General features: G+C 38.9%; 1 protein-coding gene across 11 annotated transcripts in view; it reads right to left on the reverse strand.

The window, feature by feature from the left end:
- The window catches only part of ZC3H14 (zinc finger CCCH-type containing 14), a 47,698-nt gene that overhangs the window by 20,407 nt on the left and 2,289 nt on the right, over positions 1-25,002 (reverse strand). For 8 of the 11 annotated variants that reach the window (XM_050798539.1, XM_050798529.1, XM_050798538.1 and 5 more), the window contains exons 3-9: positions 22,035-22,149; positions 19,016-19,056; positions 17,902-18,097; positions 17,120-17,549; positions 15,803-15,963; positions 14,716-14,816; positions 12,516-12,671 (exon numbers count right to left, since the gene is read on the reverse strand). In XM_050798539.1, the coding sequence (XP_050654496.1) occupies positions 12,516-12,671; positions 14,716-14,816; positions 15,803-15,963; positions 17,120-17,549; positions 17,902-18,097; positions 19,016-19,056; positions 22,035-22,149 (1,200 nt within the window). The remainder of the gene's footprint in view (positions 1-12,515; positions 12,672-14,715; positions 14,817-15,802; positions 15,964-17,119; positions 17,550-17,901; positions 18,098-19,015; positions 19,057-22,034; positions 22,150-25,002) is intronic. The other 3 variants (XM_050798540.1, XM_050798534.1, XM_050798537.1) reach the window with 2 other exon arrangements.

Genomic DNA, 25,002 nt, shown 5'->3' on the forward strand with positions numbered 1-25,002 from the left:
GTAATAGAAAATATAGGGACAAATACTGGCTGTAAGGCACAGCAGGCAAAACCACAAATGAGCCCCTGTGAAAACTGCAGGTTAGATGCAAGGCAGGAGTGATATTTACTAGACAACAAACACTGACTGAGCTCCTACTACCATATGCCAGACACTGCTCTGGGCACTCAGTAACAGCCATACAGAACAAACACATAAATCCCTGCTCAAAAAGCATGGATTCTGTTGAGATGGGGAAGGAGATAGCTCTCAAGACCCCCAAATAAATATATGTTAAGAGAAAACTTTCATGTTAAAACATAAAGACCTAAGTCCGGATAAAAATACCTAAACCACGAAAACATAACATATATATTTGATGGTGACAAACGTTACGGGGAAAAATAAAGCTTTAGAAAGGAGGGAGAATGGGGACGGGGCCAGAGGAGGCCTCGAAGATGACACTTGGATGAGATATGAGAACATCTGAAGTAAACATTCTCAGGACAGGGCAAAAACATCTGAGATGAGCAGCTCTTCAAATGTCCTGAAGGACAAGCAGGCCAGTATACAGGAGCAGCAGCAAGGACAGGGAGCCAGAGTAGAGGAAGGGAGGTGGGTGATAAGAAGGCAAAAGACTTTGACTTACAGTGTGACAGGGAGCCCCTGGGGGGTTCTACGCTGTAGAGTAGCATGATCTAATTTACAGTTTAAAGGATCACTGCTGCTGCTATGTGGGACGGACTGAAGGAAGGGAAGTTTGAAAGCAGACACACCTTATAAGAACACACTATTCCAATAATCAAGTAACCAAGGCAAATCACAGACGGTGACTTTTTTTTTTTTTTTGAGACACAGTGTCACTGTGTCACCAAGGCTGGAATGCAGTGGCGTGATCTCGGCTCACTGTAACCTCCGCCTCCCGGGTTCAAGCGATTCTCGTACCTCAGCCTCCTGAGTAGCTGGGCCTACAGGCATGTGCTATCATGCCCAGCTAATATTTGTATTTTTAGTAGAGATGGGGTTTCACTATGCTGGCCAGGCTGGTCTCAAACTCCTAACCTCATATGATCCACCCGCCTCGGCCTCCCAAAGTGCTGGGATTATAGGCATGAGCCAACACGCCCGGCCAGACAGTGACTTTGACGGGTGGTAGAGGCAGAAGTGATAAACAGTGGTGAATTCCATAAATCTGGACGTAGAGGCTGACAGGTGCAACAAGAGAAGGAGGGAGACAGAGGTAGAGAGGAAAGAGGAAGGAAAGAAGGAGAGGAAAAAAAAGAATGGCAACAGGACTGTCTCAGAAATTGGAAAGATGAAGGCAGCATTAAACTGAAATGAGGAAGACTGCAGGAAGAACAAGACAGGAGAGGAAAATTCATAGTTGAGTTTTGGACAAGTCTGAAATGATTTATACATCCAAGAAGAAACATAAAGTGGTTGGACAGAAATGAGGAATTCAGGGCAAGGTCCAGGCTGGAGATATAAAAATGTCAAAGTCACAGTGTAGAGATGAATGTGGATGAAACAAAGGGCCATCCAACTGTGAGAGATTGCAGCAATGAGTAAAAACCAAGAAGGATGTAAGGCAGAGAAGAAGGCTTGTGAATGGTATTGCCAGAGACAGACATTTAAAAGACAAAATTTTAATATTTTTAATAGACAACTAGTGGGAGTGTAAGCATACCAACCTGCTCCCCCCAAAAAATTCCTCCACAACTACAAGGCCAATTGCAGCTCCTTGTCTGCTTCACTTAAAGCTAAACCTGCCTGCAGAAAAGCTCAGCCCACAGCACAATTCTAGGTAAGGCTCTGCACTACCCTTCCTCAAACTAGGAACCACTATCTGCAGACGTTTTTGAAAAACTCCCATATATGAAAGAGCAAGAAAAAAAGCATAAAATCTGACTCTGACTCCATTAATTAGGAGACAAGACTGAATTCCTTGAAAAGAAAAAAAAAAATCCCTCTAATTAGGATCTTCAGACAGTTGAGATGATACTGTTTCCACAAAATAAGATACCATGAAAAACAGAACAAGAAAAAGTTTGTGGAAATTAAAAAATATGCTTGCCTACATTTTAAAAATGTTCAGTAAGGATACTAAAGTCAAGGAAGTATTCAAGAGTAGACCAACAAGGTCAAGTCAAAAATGAAGAGAGAAAAGTTATACAACTGATCAACTGATAGATCAAAGAAGGGGCTTATCATCCAACTAACAGAATTTCCACAAGAGAACAACGAAAACAAGGACAGTAAATTTTAAAACAAATAATGCAAGAGAATTTCCCACACTGAAGAGAATGAATTTTCAAATTAAAAGGGTACCTAATGTACCTAACTAGCATCTAGACATACCACAGTGAAATTTCAGACACCAGGAACATAGAAAAAAAAAATTCCCAGAGAAAAAAATCCCAGGTATTACACAATGGAATAAGATGGGCAACCAAGTTCTCAGCATAAACACTGAAGCCTCAAGATAATGTAATTATGCCTCCAAAGTTTTGAAAAAAATGACTTCAACTTAGAATTCTGTACCTAGTCAAAGTATCAAACAAGTACAAGGATAGCTTCAGATTTCCAAGCACTCAGAAAATCTACCTTCCATACCTTCTTAAGGAGTTTCTTTGTGACATGATTACGAAATGCAGAAATGTACTGAGAAGACAAAATGGAATTCAGGAATTGCAGAGCTGACTCAGGGGAGGAGGGCGTCCTGGGATGATGGCCTTGAGCAGGCCTAGAGCAAGCAGTCAGGTGAGAAAAGGAGGAGAGCGGTTCCAGGAGGAAGGTACCTAAGAACAAGTGGGAAAGCCAAAGATTTCAAAGCACAGAGTGATAGACTTTTAGGCTACAGTACACGTAGGCAATGCAAGAAGGGAAAAAAGAACCACCTAAGTGAAACAAAAAAATTGTATGAGAGGGCAAAAATTAAAAAAAGAAACTCTAGAGCATCCCTACACAAAACTGTACAAGAAACAGAACGTAAATTTGGCCTTGTAATATTTATATAGTCTTTAAAACTTTATTTTTAGAGACAGGGTCTTGGTCTGTCACCCAGGCTGGCACAATCACAGCGCACTGTAACCTCGAACTCCTGGGCTCAAGCAATCCTCCAGAGCACCACGACTACAGGTGCACATCGTCACATCCAGCTAATTAAAAAAATATATACATATAGATGAGGGTCCGCTATGTTGCCCACGCTGGACTCAAATTCCTAGGCTCAAGCAAACCTCCCACCTCAGCCTCCTAAAGTGCTGAGATTACAGGTGTGAGCCACCAGCCATGCCCAAATAGTCTTAATAGTGTAAATGCTTACTGTTTCTCAACTCTTAGAGTCGATCTACTAAGTCTTAACTAAAGTAGGGAACAAAATGTAAATTTGATCAGCTTTGACAATATAAAAGTGCAGGTGACAATTCAGAAAGTGGAGGCAGGACAGAATGTAGGTGGTGGCAAGAAAGAAAATATAAGACTTGAAAGAGGGGCCTGGCATGGTGGCCTGTAATCCCAGCACTTTGGGAGGCCGAGATGGGCAGACTGCCTGAGCTCAGGAGTTCGAGACCAGCCTGGGCAAGATGGTGAGACCCCATCTCTACTAAAAATTTTATTTAAAAAATCCAGGCCTGGTAGGGTGTGCCTGTAGTCCCAAGCTACTCAGGAGGCTGAGGCAGGAGAATCACTTAAACCCAGGAGGCAGAGGTTGCAGTGAGCCAGGATTGCGCCACTGCATTCCAGCCTGGGCAACAAAGTGAGACTACCTCCAAAAAAAAAGGAATTGAAGGATAACATAAATGTCTGTATCTTTCAGAAGTCAAAATATACTAAATATACTGAAATATAACCATACAAGAAATATTTAGGTGTACTACTTAAAATTACCAAAGTAACCAATAAATGAATTTAAAACTAATTTTGCTGTATGCGCTTGGAAGCAAGGGAAAAGTATAACCGGGCTAGATCCTGACATATAACAAGAAATCAACAGATACTATCTATAGTTGGTCAATGAGGAAACAGTATAAAGCATATTATTACAACATGGAGAAAGAAACAGAAGCATTTAAAAGTGGTGGGTTCTGCAGAGTGGGACTAGTATAGAGAAGAATGAAGCAAGGAATGTTGCTTTTTATTTTTAATCTTTTTATACTATTTGATTATTTTCTCATCTATCAGGAGATATTACATTGATATGCTTTCTTTTCCCAGATTTTCTATGAGAATGTATTTCATAATGTAAAGTATTTTATTTCAAATATATTGGATTTTTCCATACATTATACCAAACAGGAAAAATAAAAGGAAATCCACGCCTAGACACATCGTAGTGAAACTGCAGAACATCAAAGACAAAGAGAAGATCTTGAAAGCAGCCAGAGAGAAAGGACAGATCACCTACAAAGGAACGACAGACAATTAGAATGACGGAAGTCCACTCAACAATGGAAAGCAGAAGACAATGGGATAATAATACATATAAGGCGTGGAGAGCAAATAACTGTTAACCTAGATTTGGGTATCCAGCAAAACTACTGCACAAGAACACAAAGAAATAAAACACTCACAGGTGAATAGACTCTTGGAAAATATATTGCTAACAGACATGTTCCAGTGAAACTTTCAAAAAAATACTCCAAAAATACTTCAAAATATTGGAAAATAATGATACCCAAATAACACTCAGAGATGTTAAGAATAAGTAAAATTATAAACAGGAGGAAAACCTGAAAAAACACTGCCTGGAAAAAATTACAAGAATGCTGTTCAACTTGTGCATTTTAAAAAAGATCAAATTGAAACACTGAAAACAATTAAATTAGGAGGGTAAGGACTGAAGCTCTTCAAAGGTATTCAAAAGTCCTTTTACTGTTTTGAGAATGGGGTCAGGATATTAACTCTTAGAATACTAAATTTGCATGGTAAAATTTCACTGGTAATCACTAAAAGAAGAGAAATGAGGCCAAGCGTGGTGGCTCACACCTATAATCCCAACACTTTGGGAGGCTGAAGTGGGCAGATCATGAGGTCAGGGGATCAAAAGGTCAGGAGATCAAGACCAACCTGGCCAACATGGTGAAACCTCATCTCTATTAAAAATACAAAAATTAGCTGGGCATGGTGGTGGGCGCTTGTAATCCCAGCTACTTGGGAGGCTGAGGCAGGAGAATCACTTGAACCAGGGAGTCGGAGATTGCAGTGAGCCGAGATCGTGCCACTGCACTCCAGCCTGGCGATAGCGTGAGACTGTGTCTCAAAAAAAAAAAAAAAAAAAAAAAAAAAAGAACAGAAATGGAAGGTTTAAATAGTAAACTAGTTTAAAATTGTAAAACCAGTATTAGGGTTGTCAAGAATAACAGTAATTAATGAACCTTAAAAAAGATGAGAAAAAATAGAAAAGCAGGCAAATACAAATCAGAAATGATGACAGAAAATAATCCAACTGTACCAGTAATTATAATAAATGTGACTGGTCTAAACTCTCCAATAAAAGGCAAACTCAGATTAGACTAGAAAACAAAATCTAGCTTCATGATATTTAAGATATAATATATAGCTGACCCTTAAACAACATGAGGGCTAAGGGAACCAAACCCCCCAACGGTTGAAAATCTATATACAACTTTTTTGACTTCCCAAACATTTAACTACTACTGTTGTCAACGTAGCTGCAATTACAGCTTCATAAATTTTTTTCTTTTTCTTCTTCTTCTTCTTTTTTTTTTTTTTTACCATGGTCCTTATGTTAAATTCATTTATCTTGAAACAGTGAATAACTGCAGTCACAGCTGTAATATGTATCTTTGGTACATATTGAGAATTAAACTTTTTCTTGTAATGTCATGACTTTTCTCTACTTCTTGGGAGCACGTCCAGCATTACTAGTAGCACTTCACTATGGGTCCCCTGGTGTTATTGAAGGTTTACAGTATTACACTAAACATGATGAAAAATATGCAAGAACCGCAAGATCACCTTTTACTGCAATTCACGATTTACTGGAGAGCTGAACTGCTCATGCTGAGATGGTTAGCATGACGCAGCATTTCAAGTGGACACTCAAAACACCTTAGCTCACCATAAAGCAACAGGAGGTAACGACAACATTATTACAGTAGTACAGTATGCACTAAATCTTATGTAACTATTACTGCATCTTTATGTTTGCTTACACTTCTCTCAACTACAAGTGGTATCATGTAAAGTCTGTGTTTGTGTGCATATATTTTGATAAACTTTTCATAATATATTTGTGTATGTTTTATGATAGTAAATGTTAAAATAGTCTAGTAGCTACATGTATTTTATGTGTTCATGACATACCTAAATTTTTCTTAATTTTGTCAATATTTCTAGGCTATACAGTTTATCTGCAAGTTTTTTCAAATTGCTACATATCTCAAAAAATATTTCCAATATATTTATTTTCAAAAATCCACATATAAGTGTATGAGTGGACCCACAGAGTTCAAACTTGTGCAGTTCAAGGATCAACTGTATATTCCTAAAGCATGAGAGAGAAGACTGAAAACAAAGGCAGGGAAACCAGATATATAAAGCAAATACAATTAAATGGCTATATTAATATCAGGTAAAACTGACTTTAAGATAAAAATATCTTTTGCTGCAGAGGGTCATAAATCAAGATAAGGGATTCAATTTGCAGAGAAGATAAAACAAATTTAAATATGTATGCACCTACTATTAGTATAGAACAGCCTAAAAATAAAGCAAAAACATGTAAGTACAAGAGAAATTAAGATAAATCTGTCATCATATTGGTCAATTTCAACACCCTTTCTCAAGTGGAAAGTCAAGCAGCACAAAAACTCAGCAAGGTCAAGATTTGAATAATGTTAACAGGAGAGCTTTATCTACTGAATAAATGTAAAATTCCCAATCCAACAATTAGTCTACTTTCTTCCAAAATGCATGTGGAAGATGCATAAACTTGATCATGCACTAAGCAAGTGTTAACAAGTTTCAAAACCTATGCATTGTAAAAATTACATTATCTAGCCACAATGTAATTAAGTCAGGTATATATAATAAAAAGGATTAAAAGACAAAAACACACACCACTTCCAAATACTGTATAGAAAACACACTTTCAAATAATGCATGGGCCAATGATGAAAATTACAATGGAAATCAAAGACACTCTGATAATGAAAACATGATGAATTAAAACCTGTCATACGTCATAAACATAGCACATCAAGAAAAATTTACAGCTTAAGTGCCTACATTTGAGAAGAAGACAGGCTGAGGTAAATAATTTTTAAAATATGGAAGGATAAATTAAAAGAGAAGTCGGGCCAGGTGTAGTGGCTCACACCTGTAAACCAAGCACTTTGGGAGGCTGAGGCAAGAGGACTGCTTGAGCTCAGGCGTTCAAGACCAGCCTGGGCAACTGAGTGAGACTCCATCTTTACAAAAAAACTTAAACATTAGCTGGGCATGGTGGCGTGTGCGTATGGTCCCTGAGGCGGGAAGATCATTTGAGCCCAGGTGTTTGAGGTTGTAGTGAGCTACAATTGTGCCACTGTAGTCTAGCCTAGGCAACAGTGAGACCTCGCCTCTTAAAAAAAAAAAAAAAAAGCAGAGGTCAATGCAATAGAAAACAAAAACACCAAAAAAAATAAAAATTAAAAAAAAAAAATAATAAAGCCAGAATAATTGCTGTTAAGTCTTTGGGCAAAATATACTTCAAGTGACAGACTGATGGCAAGACAAAAAGGAAAAAGTACACATATTATGAGGTGGGTGCGCTAGTAAAAATAAAGACACCAGAGAAAAGAGAGAATGTTATCTGCTCAAACAAAAGAAGAAAAAAAAGCTATCAATAACTTATGCCAATACATGTGCAAGTTTATATTTTAAAAACCTGCCCCAGATTTTACTATACAACAGTGAGTAACCACGTTAACAGATAACAATTGCTTGCAGTATCACTTCACACTTGTGAATATATCTAGTAATACCAAAGTCCTCATCAGCAAAGGTACCTGACACCATTTCAATTATCCCTTTTGAAAACACAATATAGAAAACCACACAAACATACAGCTTAATGAATTTTCATAAGGCAAAACACCCTTCTGACTACCATCCAAGCCAAAAGAGAGAACGTCACCTGCCAGCCCAGAAGCCTCTGTGTGCTCCATCTTTATCAATCCTCTTCAAAAGCAACCACTATGTGCCTTTTATATTAACGCCTGGAGATTCTTTACAATTTCACACATACTGGGTATCCCTAGCCACTAGTTTAATCCTGCTCCTTTTATTTTCCTTTGATTTGCCTTTTAATCTCAAATTCTCGGGCTATACGACCCATAGTGTCCCAGACTATTTTTCCAGCTGCACACTCATGGTGAAGCTCAACCAACATACTCCTCTGGCCTCTGTAACTTCTTGCAAACTGACTGCTGGACTGGAAGCTTGATGACTTAGGTTTACATTTTTGGCAAGACTAAAGTTCTGTTCTTTTGTATCAAGAGGCACAAAACAACTGGTTTTCACTCTTAAAAGCAAAACTCTAATTCTACCATCTTGTTCTCTTATTAGCTGAAATCATTTTAAAAGAAAATGTCTCTCTCATCTACTATATCAGAGGTTGGCAAATCTTTTAGGCTATTTTAGGCTATGTAAGCTATATGGTCTGCTGCAACTATTCAACTAAGGTTGTAGTATGAAAGTAGCCATGGACAATACATACATGAATAGACATGGTTTGGTTCCAACAGATGCCAACTCCTGTCCTATGGGGTTACCCAGTGGTATCATTCTTACAGAAAAGACAGCATAAATGTTCAATTATTTTATTTACCCAGTTTTCAAGACAATGAATGAGTATCTACTATCTTCCAGAAGCTGACTAGTTAGGGCTTACTTTTTAAAAATGTCATTATGAAATTGTGGACTTAAATGGGCTTTAATCCACTACCATTTTTACACCTACTGAATCTCAAATAATTCCATTTTTGGCCAAGGGAAATCTCTCTAAGTTGGCTCCTGCATCCTTTGGACATGATCTACCATTCATTGACAGCTTCTTTGTTATCTGGGATGTTGAGCCCTTCCAGGATCATGTTAACATTTCCTGCTCCAGACCTGGAAAAAGACATTTCTCAAGAAGCCTATTGATTGATTGATTGATTGATTGATTGATTGAGATGGAATCTCACTCTGTTGCCCAGGCTGGAGTACAGTGGAACAATCTCTGCTCACTGCAACCTCCACCTCCCAGGTCCAAGCGATTCTCCTGCCTCAGCCTCCTGAGTAGCTGGGATTACAGGTGCACACCACAACACCCAGCTAATTTTTTTGTATTTTTAGTAGAGATGGAGTTTCACCATGCTGGCCAGGCTGGTTTTGAACTCCTGACCTCAGGTGATCCGCCCACCTTGGCTTCCCAAAATGCTAGGATTACAAGCGTGAGCCACCGCACCCGGCCCAAGAAGCCTAATTTTTTAAATAGGAAGTATTCCAAGACCACAATCTGGCAACTACAGATGATGCTAAGGGTTGACGAATGTTTCTATGCCCTTCCAGTAGACAGAACTAGAAAAAAATACATTTATATATAAAATACAATGTGCGTTCCAAAAAATTTCCAATGTGAATTCAGGACAACAGGCTTTTACTTGTCTGAAGCTCATCCTCCATTAGATTCCCTAAGAAAAGTTCATGGGAATAGCAGTCTCTGAATTTCTGCATATAGATAACAGTGGGTGCCGGATCACTTCTAAAGGTCACTTTTGCTGGACATTAAATTCTTGGCTCACATTTTCTTTTCTGGAGTATCTTAAATATGCTAGTCCATTTTCTTCCAGCACAAAAGTGATGCTGCTGAAAAGTCTGATGATAATCTACCTTTCTTTTTCTTCTAAGTCATGTGCCCCTTTTGCCTAAATGTTCAAATGATTTTTTTTCTTTTTAAAATTTCATTAATTATATAATACATCTTAGTGTTGTGGTTCTGGGTAAATATTCTCAGGTATACTGTGCAATTTTTCAGACAACAGTTTCAAATATGTTTTCACTTCAGGAAAGTCTTCTTGAAAGACAGTTAACGCTTATTCTGTTCCTCTGAATGTTGCTTCTTTGGAGACTCCTATTATAAATATACTGTATTTCTATTGCCTGTATTCAATATTTGCCACTTTCTCATGAGCCCTTTCTTTTTGACTTGTAAAATGTTGTCTTCAATTTCTCTGAAGATGTTTTACTTTATTTTTAAATTACTATTTTCTGTAGCCATAAGGTCTTGCTATGTTGCCCTGGCTGATCTTGAACTGGCCTCAAGTGATCCCCCTGCCTTGGCCTCCCAAATTGCTGGGATTACATGCATGATGTTTTATCTTATTAAGACACACCAATTCTTGAGTTCTTTCTAATTTAGTCTTCATTTATTTTGAGACAGAGTCTCACTCTATCACCCAAACTAGATGGCAATGGCATGATCATGGCTCACTGCAACCTCAGCCTCCTGTGCTCCAGCAATCCTCTCACCTCCGCCTCCCTGGAGGGCAATGGTATGATCGTGGCTCACTGCAACCTCAGCCTCCTGGGCTTCAGCAATCCTCCCACCTCAGCCTCCCAAGGAGAGAGGACTACAGGTGTATACCTCGCCCAGCTAATATTTTTATTTTTTGTAGAGACATGGTTTTGCTATGCTGCCCAGGCTAGTCTCAAGTGATCCTCCTGCCTCAGCCTGCCAAAGTGTTGGGATTACAGGCATGAGCCACTGCACCCAGCCTCAAAGTTTTTCTGTTTTATGCTTTTCTTGGTTTTGCCTTGTATTATTTTAATAATGTCTTCTAGCTCACTTTGAATTTGTATTTCTTTTTGGTATACTTTTCAGCATGCTTTCACTGAAACAGTGCTATTTTGTCTTTTATTCCCTTTTATCTTTTAATTTGGCACAGGACATTGATACTTTTCTGTTGTTCATTTTAGGGGAAAGTTTGCTTTGGATAGCTATTCTAACTTCAGAATCCACAACCTCCTTCTGCTGATTTTGTGATGTTAAAAAATATGGCACCTTGCTTTGAGATTTCCTATTGTTTTCCTCTATTTTTATCTGACATTCTTTCCTTTTCTCTACTGTTTCCCTGCTCCATTTGATTCCACTCCAAGACTTTCATGTGGAGTCCTGTCTTTGAAGAAAACATTGGTGTAACACATTACAGACTCCATAGGGAGTAGACCACTACAGCCCTTTCAGGTCAGCCTCATCTGTCACTGTACTGTGCAAAATCCCTCCTCAGTTTCAGCTACTCTTCTCAATTTGGCCCATTCACATTTTCCAACTGGTACCTATTTGCCGTTTGGGTGCCAAACAGGTCTTGTCCTCAGGCCTATCACTTATCAGAACAGCACATAACACTGTCATAGCAAACTATACAATACAGTAAAAATTTTTTAAAGAGACACAATGAGGAGACAAATACAGAACTGACAATGTTGAAATCATAAGGTTTCATGAAACCTGGAACAATTTAAAGGACAGTTTTGGAGAAATGAAAAAATACATTCAAAGGTTCTTGAGAAGTATGTGAGAAGTAACATAATAAGCATATAGGTTTTTTTGGTGGGGTTTTAAAATTCAAATCTTTGTAGAAAAAGAAACAGAAGAAACAAGAATCCTTGATGACAGAAGAAACAAAAGGTTTGAAGAGTCGTGGAGAAGGGCTGTGCAGGCCCAGGGGTCAGGTAACAGAGACACCAAAAGTTCAAACTAACAGCGTTAGTTCTGGGCAATGAGGAGGCGGCGAGAGACACTTTCACAAAGGAGTTAGAAGATGAGAGACACACTTTCAAAGTCAAAAGATTGCATAGGAATTGGGGGAGAAAGCTGAGAAAAAAGCAAAAAAAAAAAAAGAGTTGGAAGCAAATTGAAGTATGTTAGGCATGAGGGGATAAATTAGGGTTGGTGGGACACATACGGGAGGTCAGAGACAGGATGCTTAAGGGGGGGGAGATTTAAAGATAACTAACATTTCAAGTTCAGGTAAACGGGTAGGATCAACAAAAAGGAAAAGAAAGAATGCAGAAATAAATTTATCTTTAAGAAGGAGCTATCTAAAGACTTGCAAAATTCTGATAACAACTAAGGCTTAATGACTGGGTTCATGAGAGCTCACTATACTAGCCTTTCCATTTTTGAGAATATTAAAAATTTCCACAATAAAAAGACTTTCAAAAATTTCTAGAAAAGGCTGGGTGCAGTGGCACACACTTGTACACACTTCCAGCTACTAAGGATGCTGAGGCAGGAGGACTGCTTGAGCCCAGGAGTTTGAAGCCTGCCTGGGCAACACAGCAAGACCCTACCTCTTAAAAAAAAAAAAAATAAAGTTTCTGGAAAGTGTTGGTATGAACCTTCCTCATGGTATCCTTCTCATTCTATTTCTGGGCTTAATCATCACTTTTTTCAAAGTGTAACATTTCATAAAAATTCACTGGAAAATATTCAATGCCTCATGAAAAAACTGTAGTAAAGAGTGAAATATCATTTAAGTTATTACCTTGATTTTTTTCTACAGAATCTCCTTTTGTTTCCTCTTCTTTAATGGGGGGACTTATTCTGGGGGTCCTACTTTGTCCCTGGACCACTTCTGCTAGCAATTCTTCTTGAGAAGTTCGAGTTCTGGGAGCAACTGGAAGGGTCTGTTTCTGTGGGACTTTCACATAAAAGCAAAAAAGATAGAAATACAAATGCAGTAATACATCAAAACTTGACAGTGACTATGTCATACTAAATACAAACGCCTCCTTTGGTTTAGAACATATGAGGAGTTTGGGCTGGGCGCAGTGGCTCATGCCTGTAATCTCAGCACTTTGGGAGGCAAGGCGAGTGGATCACTTGAGGTCAGGAGTTTGAGACCAGCCTGGCCAACACGGTAAAACCTCATTTCTACTAAAAATACAAACATTAGCCAGGCGTGGTGGCACACACCTGTAATCCCAACTACTCAGGAGGCTGAGGCAGAAGAATTGCTTGAACCCAGAAGGCGGAGGTTGCAGTGAGCCAAGACTGCACCACTGTGCACTCAAGCCTGGTCAACAGAGTGAGACTCTGTCTCCAAAAAAAAGAAAATAACATATATATGAGGAGTTCAATCCATAGATACCATTCATTTTTTCTTACATTACTGAGATAGATACCTGACCTATTTATCCAAACATATGTAAACAACGTCCATACAACTACATGCCATGAATACAATACAGTACATATGTATTCATTTTCAACAAAACGCGGTTTATTTAAGCTTAGCTTCATGATATTGTATCAGTTTCAAATTGTAATTTAGATAACCTAGGTAAAGAAAGAAATGTTCAAAGCCATGGAAATTCTCTAAACTTCTCATCATTCTAGACAATTAATATTGCTGATAGATCAGGAAATGAAATGTAGATATACCATTAGGTCAAGAGTGGGCATTTGCCTGATAATCCTTATTCTATATGCAAAAACCTATTGAATTTAGTGTTCAAGGTTAAGTTAGGGATGAGGAGAACCAAGAGGACAGGCGAGTATCAGGATCAAAAACTGAAAAACTGATGGTGCCAGGCGCGGCGGCTCACGCCTGTAATCCCAGCATTTTGGGAGGCCAAGTCAGGTGATCACCTGAGGTCAGGGGTACGAGACCAGCCTGGCCAACATGAAGGAACCCCATCTCTACTAAAAATACAAAAAAATTAGCCTGGCAAGTTGGTGGGCACCTGTAGTCCCCGCTACTTGAGAGGCTGAGGCAGGAGGATCACTTGGACCCAGGAGGCAGAGGTTGCAGTGAGCCAAGATCACACCACTGCACTCCAGCCTGGGCAACGCAGCAAGACTCCGCCTCAAAGAAAACAAACAAAAAAACTGATGGCTACAGTTCACCTCACTTTAGCAACGGGGTCACAAAAAAGAGAAGCAAGAGAGAGTGGACAAGCAGGGCAATGCTGTAAGTACATCCATCAAATCCACAGCAAAACTTACATCTTTTTAGAGTAGCTCATCACCATCAGCTTGTTAACACAAGTTTACACATTGGCTACAACAGGTCGGCCACAGAGTATAGAATTTAATGACAACACAAAATTACACCCATCAATTGTCTGCATTTCAGAATCAGCTTTCCATAAGATCAGCTTACAGCTGATTCATCTCCTGTTTTGAAAGCATGTAATACTTTTATATTCTCTCATAAAATGATTTAGTACTTCCACTACAATTGGAGCAGGAACATCACAAATGAGTCAGTTCTCTGCCTTATATTCTATTAATGAGTTCCACCAAAAGGGAAGAAACCAACCTTGTTTATAAACTACTGTTTAACAAATTATAACTTCAGCCGCCTATTATTGTCCAATTTTACTCCCATTTATACATCATAAATTCATATCTAATGTTGAATCTAATGCTACTAACATGAAAGTCCCACTTCATCAAAATTCGCTTCAAAATGTTTACGTACTATATATTTCACAAACATTGAAAAGAGTATAAAAGGCATTATATGGGGCTCGAAAAACTATAGTCCATTAACAGTTTGCAAAGTTTCTCAAACCTGTCAATCTCCTTTTGAAGCCATTCTTCTATAGGGGAACCTCATCTTGGTCTTGACATCTGACAGGCACCTTTATTTTACCACAATTTAAGGAGCAATCGTTTTCAGCTTACTCAAGAATTACAGAAATGTCTTACCAAGTGTAAACATAATACATTTAAATTACCTGTAGAGTAGTTAGTTGTTTTTGTTACGGATTCTTGAGCTTCAGAGATAGCCTTCAAAATCAGATTCTTGTTAGCTTGTTTAGAAGGTGGAAGAGAAGGTCTAAAGGAGTTAAGAAAGGTATTTTTATTAAACTTTAAATTTCAGTTCTCCACAGGTCACCCATCTGTTATGCCTTTACCACAACCTTCTCTAGGTTTCACAGACTAGCTGCAGTTTTTAGAAAATGTCAACTACACTGGAACGTTACTATTATTTTTTCGAGACAGAGTTTTACTCTCTCACCCAGGCTGGAGTGTAGTGCCACTGCAGCCTTAAACTTCTAGGCTCAAGCAATCCTTCCACATCAGCCTATCCAGTCTAGGACTACAGGTGCCTGCCAAAATGACCAGGTAATTTATTTTATTTTTGTGCAGACAAAGACTCATTGCATTGCCCAGGCTGGTCTCAAACTCCTGGTCTCAAGCAATCCTCCTGCCTCAGCCTCCCAAAGTGCTAGGTACAGGCATGAGCCGCCATGCCTAGGCCCCTTTTAGTTTTTTTAAATAATAAATTTGAATCTTAATTGATGTTGTTCCCCCTCACTCCACCATCACATTAGTCAATATTCTCTGCAATCCTCTCCAATGTTAAGCAATTTCTCTCATTAATGTGTTTCTCAAAACCCAATGAAAAAGTCTTACGTGGTATTACATTAAATATGTATGCCAGGTGCGGTGGCTCACGCCTGTAATCCCAACACTTTGGGAGGCTGAGGAGGGCAGATCACCTGAGGTCAGGAGTTCGAGACCTGCCTGGTCCAACGTGGTGAAACACCATCTCTACTAAAAATACAAAAATTAGCTGGTTGTGGTGGTGCGCACCCATGATCCCAGCCATTCAGGATGCTGAATCAGGAGAATTACTTGAACCTGGGAGGCAGAGGTTGCAGTGAGCCGAGATCGTGACACTGCACTCCAGCCTGGTTGACAAAGTGAGGCTCCATCTCAAAAAACAAACAAAAATTATTTTCGTGATTATTCTCTTCAAGAAATCAGAAGACTCCACCAAGGCAGTTAAAGCTGAATTTACAGCCACGTTCAAGGTACCTCCTTTCAGGCTTTGCTGGCACAGACACACTGCTGGAGATGCTTCCTGTTCGAGACCCATAATCATCATCTTCTTCCTCCTCTTCTCCATCATGATTGAACTTTTTCACTTTAACAACTGAACTTACCACAGGCAACTTTCTCTTCCGAAAGTTTTCATCCTGCAATCAGATAAAATTTATGCTTACCTAGTTTCAGAAAATAACAAAAGTTCTACTACGAAATGTTTCCATTTTAAGAAAAAAATAGCACACAGTAATATGAGAAATTCAGAGTATTTCTTGGTTTTGTATAAAAATATAAATATGAGGACAGGTGTGGTGGCTCACATTTGTAATCCTAGTACTTTGGAAGTCCATCATGGGCAGATCACAAGGTCAGGATTTCAAGACCAGCCTGGCCAATATGGTGAAACCCCATCTCTACTAAAAATACAAAAATTAGCTGAGCGTGGTGGCATGCGCCTGTAATCCCAGCTACTCAGGAGGCTGAGGCAGAAAAATCACTTGAACCCGGGAGTGCAGGATGCAGTGAGCCAAGATCACGCCACTGCACTCCAGCCTGGCCGACAGAGTGAGACACCACATAAAAATAAACAAATAAATAATATAAATATAAATATTATCCCTACCAGTCAACCTTTAGCTAAAACAAAAATTAGAACTTTATTAACAGCTGCATACAGTGCTACTGAGGAAACTAATAAAACGGAGTTAATTGGTTGCTTACTAGCAATTACCATGAACAATCTAAAATTGATCTGAAACCCCCCCGAATTAATTTAAGATTACAGCTATCTCAAATGCTGGAAATCCCAAAAAGGTATATAGATGTTATATAAAAGAACTCTAGGAGCAAGCCATGGAGAGGAAAATCTGGTATATCATGAGAAACAGCAGATAAAACAATTTAAAAATAAACTTGGGGCTGAGTGCCGTGGCTCACGTCTATAATCCCAACACTTTGGGAGGCCCAGGCAGGTGGATCACAAGGTCAGGATTTCAAGACCAGCCTGGCCAACACGGTGAAACCCGTCTCTATTAAAAATATAAAAAATTAGCCAGGCGTGGTGGCAAGTAATCCCAGCTACTTGGGAGGCTGAGGTAGGAGAATCGCTTGAGCCCAGGAGGCAGAGGTTGCAATGAGCTGAGATTGTGCTATTGCACTCCAGCCTGGGCCACAAGAGCGAAACTCCTTCTCAAAAAGTAAAATAAAACAAAATAAACTTGGTATATGTGTTTAGTTACTTCATATATTATTTATTATCAAGAACTGCTGAATTTTAGCCTAAGCCAGAATTTAAAAGTACATACAAACCTCCATACTCATTTTCTCCGAGTTGTTTCTAAAGAACGGACTATACGTTTCTTCTAAGCTGTTAAGCACTTCTGGTTCACACAAACGTCCTGTTTCATATACCCAACTATTCTGCATATCAAGCTGCTTGGCAGCATGAATACTATTTTGCTGCTGTTGAAATTGCAACCTGTTTAAATGAACACCACTATCTGCATTTCTACTTGCAGGTGGTCGATAAATTTCAATAGAAGGGCGAGAAGAACCATATGTAAGTGTCACTGTAGGTTTTTTCTGAGATAAGGGATTCTCCTGCACAAAGTTGAGGTCTTCATCAATGAGATCATCTGGTTCTGGCTTAATATCAATCACATCTTCAGAGGGTGCTGGCTCCCTCAAAGGCTTCACTGTTGACATTAGTCGGGTTGCAGCTCCATCATCATAAGTCTGCCTATTTAAAAGAACAACAAAATGTATTACAACCAAATTAGGGCAATTATCTCCAAATCTTTAAAGAATGCTTACTTGAAAAATTTCAAGGAAAAAACTGAGGATACTCCCTTTAGGTATTCCATTCAAAACTACTTTGAAATTGCACTTTCTTTAAACTTTGATTTACTAAATTTGTGATCAAAGATAATCATACTTAGATCTTATCCATTATTTTATTCAAAAAACTGCTCATGATCATTTCACTGTTCCTAAAAATTGCTGAGAACAGCAAACTGAAAGATACAAAAACTAATAAAAATGTCACATACACAAAGCCATCTGCCCACAGCAGGTCTACACCTGACTCTTACCTGACATTAGTGGTTTTTGACTCCTGTGAACTCGTAGAAACTCTGGAGTCTCTTTTTTCAGGTCTTGTGCTAGGAATGGCAAGTGGTGGCACTGCAGCTTCATGCCTCCTCTCATCTCCCCGACTGAAATTGCTCTTGTTTGAAGGCACGTTACTATCAAAGATGTTGGTATCAGAAGACTTTAGACTAGAGGGTTCTGAAAAGAAAAATACAGTCCTTTTAATCTATTTTTATTTTTTATTTTTATTTATTTTTTTTTGAGACGGACTCTCACTCTGTCGCCAGGCTGGAGTGCAGTGGTGCATTCTCGGCTCATTGCCACTTCCAAATCCCTGGTTCAAGCGATTTTCCTGCCTCAGCCTCCTGGGTAGCTGGGATTACAAGCACACAACATGACGCCCGGCTAATTTTTGTATTTTTAGTAGAGACGGAGTTTCACCATGTTGGTTGGCCAGGATGGTCTCGATCTCCTGAGCTCATGATCCGCCCACCTTGGCCTCCCAAAATGCTGGGATTACAGGTGTGAGCCACCCTGCCCAGCCATCTATTTTTATTACTTTAAGTCTTTTCCTTCCTCATCACCAATTCAAAAGCAATATGTGTTTATTGCAGAAAAATTTAAAAACATAAATAAAAATCACCAATTATCTCAAAGCTGATTTTTTGGGGGAAGAGCATATATACACATTTTTGAAAACATGTATCTTATGTGTGTATACTCTCATGTTATTCTTCCATAACATTATTTTCAATAGTTGAATATTATTCCACACATGGTAATATAACAATTTCGTTTATTATTACTGAACTTTTAAATTGTTTTCAATTATAAAATACTGAAATATCCTTGAGGCTAAATCTCTGCACACATATGTAATTATTTCCTTCGGATAAAGTGCGCTGCTCCCTCTCCTACACTTAAATATCTTTGAATTATATTAAATTTACTGGTCTTAAGTTCATAAAAATATGTGCTTTCTAAAAAAGTTCAAATGAACCACTGTTTTGAAAGTCATGGGTTTTTCCCAAAGCACTATAAATGACTTTAGAAAGAAACAAATCGTATGCCATTGCAAGCAGAAATTTAAAAAAAAAACAATGTTATGAATCTTACCAGTCGTTACAGAGCGAAGTTTATCTAATACACCATGAAGCCTGAGAAAAAAACAAAAAACAATAAAGCCTCCATTAAGATTTCAATTCAACCGTCACTCTAAATTTATGACATTATATTCAGAGATTTTTTTTTTAATTTTTAAAATATTTTTATTATTTTTAAATAGAGACAGGGGTTTCACCATGTTGTCCAGGCTGGTCTTGAAGTCCTGGACTTGAGAGAACCACCTGCCTCGGCCTCCCAAAGTGCTGAGATTACAGGCATGAGCCACCGCACCCAGCCAAGATAAATACTGATAAGCTGTATTTAGTGAATAAATTGTATTAAAATTAACTTTCAAATTTCACATTTTTAAAAAAAGGATTTGTATAAATCCTACAGAAATCAATAAAAAAATTATATTTTTTTTCTTCACTGTTTTCAACATCTAGCCTATGCAAAAATATGGGAAAGAATATCATCTGACCAGAGTCTTAGTCTACAAAATATGTCACCCTGTTTTCTAAGTACTAAAAATTTACTGTAGCTTACAGTAAAACAAGTATCATAAACATGTAATATTGCTTATTATTACAACCATTTAAGCAGCTTATATTAACTGCTTAAATTAGATGGCTTCTTGGACAACTTAATTCTGAGAGGTTAAAAAAAGTTATCTCAAAATATGCTATATCATTTCACTCTAATACTTTCAAAACTGATGCTGTAAGGCTGTAATCTTGCTGTTTTGGTAGTTATAAATGAAGTAATTTGCCTCACATCCCTTCCCAGTACCTCCCCAAAAATGCCAGAAATCTCATAATGTTTCAATGAGAACCCTAGTCACATGCTACTGTCCCCACGGACACAATTACTTCAAGGCTCCAAATAATCACAATAGTCTGTTTGGGGCTAGTGTTAACACTAACTTAAGAAAGCAAAGTGCCAAAGTGGGGACATCACCCTTTGCATCAGCACATGTTAAAGAACTGAATTTATGGCCAGATGAGAATGTTGAATTAATCTGGTTTTAAATTCACTTAGTAGTCTGTTTTAAAAATCTGTCTAAAGTATTTCATCAAGTTTTTGGAGAAAAGGATCTACTCGGTCAATCTTCCATCTTAGATTGGCTGGACTTTAGGAAAAAAAATAGTACTCACAATAATGGTAATTTCCCCAGTCAAAAGCCCCACAATCTTTTTTTGCGGGGGGCTGGGAGGGAATAACCTCTGAGGACAAATTGTAACAAATGGGTTGGGTCACCCACAGTGAGGCAGCAGTGTGTGTATCATAACAACTGATGACCACTATACAACGTTCTTCAAATTTGTGCAATGTATAAACCCAGAGAATTCTGTGCAGAATTTCAAGAAGACTGATAAGCATACAGTTGTCTACTGGGGCAAAAACACCTTGAAGACAACCTTTGGTATAAAGGCAAGAACTTAACCAGGCTCATCTCCCCACTTAGTGCCTCCTCTTGCCATTCAAATTTAGCAGGCCACTTGCTTACTTAACTTTTGCTACATCATCACCTTTTACGGTAACTGGTAGTTCCTAGTCTGAGGGGCCTAACAAAGTATTTCTTGTGTCTATTCTCAGCTACATCATTATCCTCCAGCCCTCATCTTCACTTTACCTCAAACCTGGTACTAGGACCTAGCATCTTAAGTTGAATCTTACTCTTCTTGTCAGTATTCTCAACTAAAGGCATAGAACAGTAATTTATGTATAAAAGCAAAGTTGCCTATTTTAAAATTCCAAACTTAAAAAAACTTATAATCTCAAAATATGCTATAACATTACACTATAATTATTACTCAAAATGAAGGTGTGAGTTTAATGAAAAGCTAAAAAAGTTAGAACCAGAAAAGTGAGAAACAGAAAACCTTGCCCTATAAAAGGTAACTCATTGTAAAAGGCAATATAAGAAGCCAATCCAGTTCAAAAAAACATCTGTAACTAGTTTTAGTGCAGGAAAAGGAACTATAAGATACAGAAGCTGGCCAGGTGCGGTGGCTCACACCTATAACCCCAAGACTTCTGAAGGCCAAGGCGGGAGGACTGCTTGAGCCCAGGAGTTCAAGATCATCCAGGTCAACATACTAAGACCGTGCCTCAACAAAAAATTTACAAACTAGCCAGGCATGGGGAGTGCAGGAGGGAGGGTACTGCAATCGGATGATCATTTGAGATCAGGAGATCGAGGCTGCAGGGACCTGTGATTGTACTACTGTGCTCTAGCCTGGGTGACAGAGCAATACCCTGTCTCAAAAAAAAAAGATATAGAACTTTACAAAAGAAACATAGTAAGTACAGCCAACATATACTAAGAATTCCTTAGGGAAATGAGCTAGGGACACCTATAAGTACTTTACACATATTAGCCCATTTGATCCTCAAAATAATTTTATAAAGCAAGTGATTGTACTATTCCCATTTTATAGCTAGAAAAACCAAGGCAAGACACAGGGCCAGGATTCAACTTTGTCTGTCTGGCTTCAGAGGCTGGTAACATTTGGCTCTGTGTCCCCACCCAAATCTTATATTGAATTATAATCCCCATCTGTCAAGGGAGGGAGGTGACTGGATCATGGGGGTGGTTTCCCCCATGATGTTCTCATGACAGTGAGTTCTCATGAGACAGTGAGTTCCCAAGTTCTCAAGAGACAGTGAGTTTTCACGAGATCTGATGATTTTATGTAAGTCTCTGGAAGTTCCTCCTTCACTCTTCTCTTTCCTGCCGACTTGTGAAGAAGGTGCTTGCTTCACCTTCCGCCATGATTGTAGTTTCCTGGGGCCTCCCCAGCCATGTGGAACTTCGAGTCAATTAAATCTCTTTCAGAAATTACCCAGTCTCGGGTATCTCTTCACAGCAGAGTGAAAACGGACTAATACAGAGGCTGTGCCCTCATCACTCACAAACTGCCTCTCCAAAGTGAACTTAACTCAACTGTCAAGAACCTCTCTTTGGACAGAATATCAACTCAGGCTTGTGCCAAACTTTGGTCTGAGGCTCAAAAATTCAGAAACATACCATACGGTGAATCGAATTGTGTTGTTTCCTAGAAACAGGGACAGATCCTCTGTCATTTGGTCCTGACTTTTCTTGTTGGCCACCATCACCATAATGTAATCAGGAAGTTCTTCATCTATTTAAAAGGAAAGGTATATCAAAACTTTGTTTCCTCAAAACTTTCTTCTTAAAGTAGATGTGCTTGAAAATATAGATGTAGCTCTAAGCTTTAGAGTCTCAGAGCTCTAGTGGAATTACATTGGACAAGACGGCTTAGCTTTAATTTTTTTCTCTTCATTCCACAGGTATTTCAATTACTAGAAGGATGGAAATTAAGAATAACTGATACTTACAAAACTAGACATTCTGAATTATAGGGTCAAACTTGAGCATGCATTCACTTCCTTGAATCTTTTTAATAATGTTTACTAATTTCAAAGAAGCTTCCAGGAAATATATGAACATTTCCCAAGAAAAAGAATTGAATTTTGTTTAGTTTTAATTTACATTGTTTCAAGACAACACTCATTTCTCAAGTGAACATATTTACCCTTGCTAAAGGCAGGTTTCAATTACTCAGGGTAACAAACTTGTAGCAGTATCAAATAAATAGACCCAAAAGCTCCACATCATTTAAAAAACTCAATTTTGACATTAAATAATGTCAACTCAACGCACTGTTTTACCCTCACGGTGGTAATCCTACAATGATTATAAGGGTGAGGTCTAGGATTTAAAAAAAAAAAAAAAAAAAGGCCAGGCACAGTGGCTCACGCCTGTAATCCCAGCACTTTGGGAGGCCAAGGCAAACGGATCACGAGGGCAGGAGGTCGAGACCATCATGGCTAACACAGTGAAACCCTGTTTCTACTAAAAATATAAAAAATTAGCTGGGTGTGGTGGCGGGGGCCTGTAGTCCCAGCTACTCGGGAAGCTGAGGCAGGAGAATGGCGTGAACCCGGGAGGCAGAGCTTGCTGTGAGCTGAGACAGCACCACTGCACTCCAGCCTGGGCAACAGAGCAAGACTCTGTCTCGGGGAAAAAAAAAAAAAGAAACCAAAAAACACCCTTCCCTTGGTAATCCTACAATGATTATGAGACTGAGGTCTAGGATTTAAAACAACAACAAAATAAAACAAAAAACCTCAATAAGAAGATAAGGAAGCAAAAGCTGTTATCAGGAACTCTAATCTCTGCCCCCCAAAACTCCATTAGATTTCTTTTTTTTTTCTTTTGAGACAGTCTCGCTCTGTCTCCCAGGCTAGAGTGCAGTGGCACCATCTTGGCTCACTGCAACCTCTGCCTCATGGGTTCAAGCGATTCTCCTGCCTCAGCCCCCGAGTAGCTGGGATTACAGGCATGTGCCACCACGCCCAGCTAATTTTTGTATTTTTAGTAGAGACGGGGTTTCAGCATGTTGGCTAGGCTGGTCTCGAACTCCTGAACTCAAGTGATCCACCCACCTCGGCCTCCCAAAGTGCTGAGATTACAGGCGCGAACCACCGTGTGGTGCCAAATTTCTTTAATACCTTAAATACTTGTAGTATTTCTACGCAGGCAGAAAGGTTCATTTCAGAAGTACTTTTTTTGTTTCAAAGAAAAATATAAAAAATGCAGTTCAAGTGTTGAGAGAATAAAATAATAAATAAATCTTGGTTCAGCTTCATTTTCTCTGAGCCTCAATTCTCTCCTGTTAGTCTTACAACAATCCTGACAACAAATCATTTATGAAAGTGCCCAGCAAATGGTGGTAAGTACTCCATAAATTACCAGTTCTCAAACTGGTCTTGGGCCCCTTCTCTGGTTTATGCAGGTTCTATCTATTATTTACTGTGTTCAAAATTAGAACTGATCATTTTTAATTAAAAAGTATTTATTCATTAAATAATACATCCATCACATGTTAATCACAAACCCAATAATATTAACATAAGTAACATTATTTTTATTAAATTTTCCAAAAAAATATATAGATGAGGCACGGTGGCTCATGCCAGTAATTCCAGCACTCTGGGAGGCCGAGGCAGGTGGACCACCTGAGGTCAGAAGTTGGAGATCAGCCTGGCCAACATGGTGAAACACTGTCTCTACTAAAAACACAAAAATTAGCTGGGGGTGGTGGTGGGTGCCTGTAATCCCAGCTACTCAGGAGGCTGAGGCAAGAGAATCGCTTGAACCTGGGAGGTGGAGGTTGCAGTGAACCAAGATGCACAGTGAACCAAGTGCATTGCACCACTGCACCCAGCCCGAACCACAGAGTGAGACCCTGTCTCAAAAAAAAGAAAAGAAAAGAAAAGAGAAAAAAAAAGTTACTGCAAAGACTGGCCTTGTTTCGCATTTTTATATATCTTGTTCTATGTCCTTACGAATGAAGAATGTGAAAAAATCTGGTCTCACAGATATGCAGTTGAAAAAGGGGTATTCTGATAGTTTTTTCACATAAGGTGGATATTTTTCTGTGACATTACACCAAAACTAAACAAGTGGTAGCTTATTAAACATTAAAGCAATGTGGAATGTCAAATACATCAATGACCTTTTTGAACTGTTGCACAGAAATCCACTGACCCACCCTACAGTTTAAATAAATCTTAAATCCATGCACAGTTTTGTAACATTATGCATTCGTTATTTAGAAAATATTGGTTCACTTAGCTACAAAAACCACTGGCACGTTGATATATTTCATTATGTAATAGAAAATAATTATTTTTTAATATCACCATTGAGTTGGCCAGGCGCGCACGCCTGCAATTCCAGAACTTTGGGAGGCTGAGGCGGGCAAATCACAAGGTTGGGAGTTTGAGACGAGCCTGGCCAACATGGTGAAACCCTGTCTCTACTAAAAATACAAAAAATTAGCTGGGCGTAGTGGTGGGTGCCTGTAATCCCAGTTACTTGGGAGGCTGAGGCAAAAGAATCGCTTGAACCTGGGAGGCAGAGGTAGCAGTGGCCAAGATCACGCCACTGCACTCCAGCCTGGGTAACG

This window comes from Macaca thibetana, chromosome 7 (assembly GCF_024542745.1).
Source record: "Macaca thibetana thibetana isolate TM-01 chromosome 7, ASM2454274v1, whole genome shotgun sequence".
NCBI classification, from domain to species: Eukaryota; Metazoa; Chordata; class Mammalia; order Primates; family Cercopithecidae; genus Macaca; species Macaca thibetana.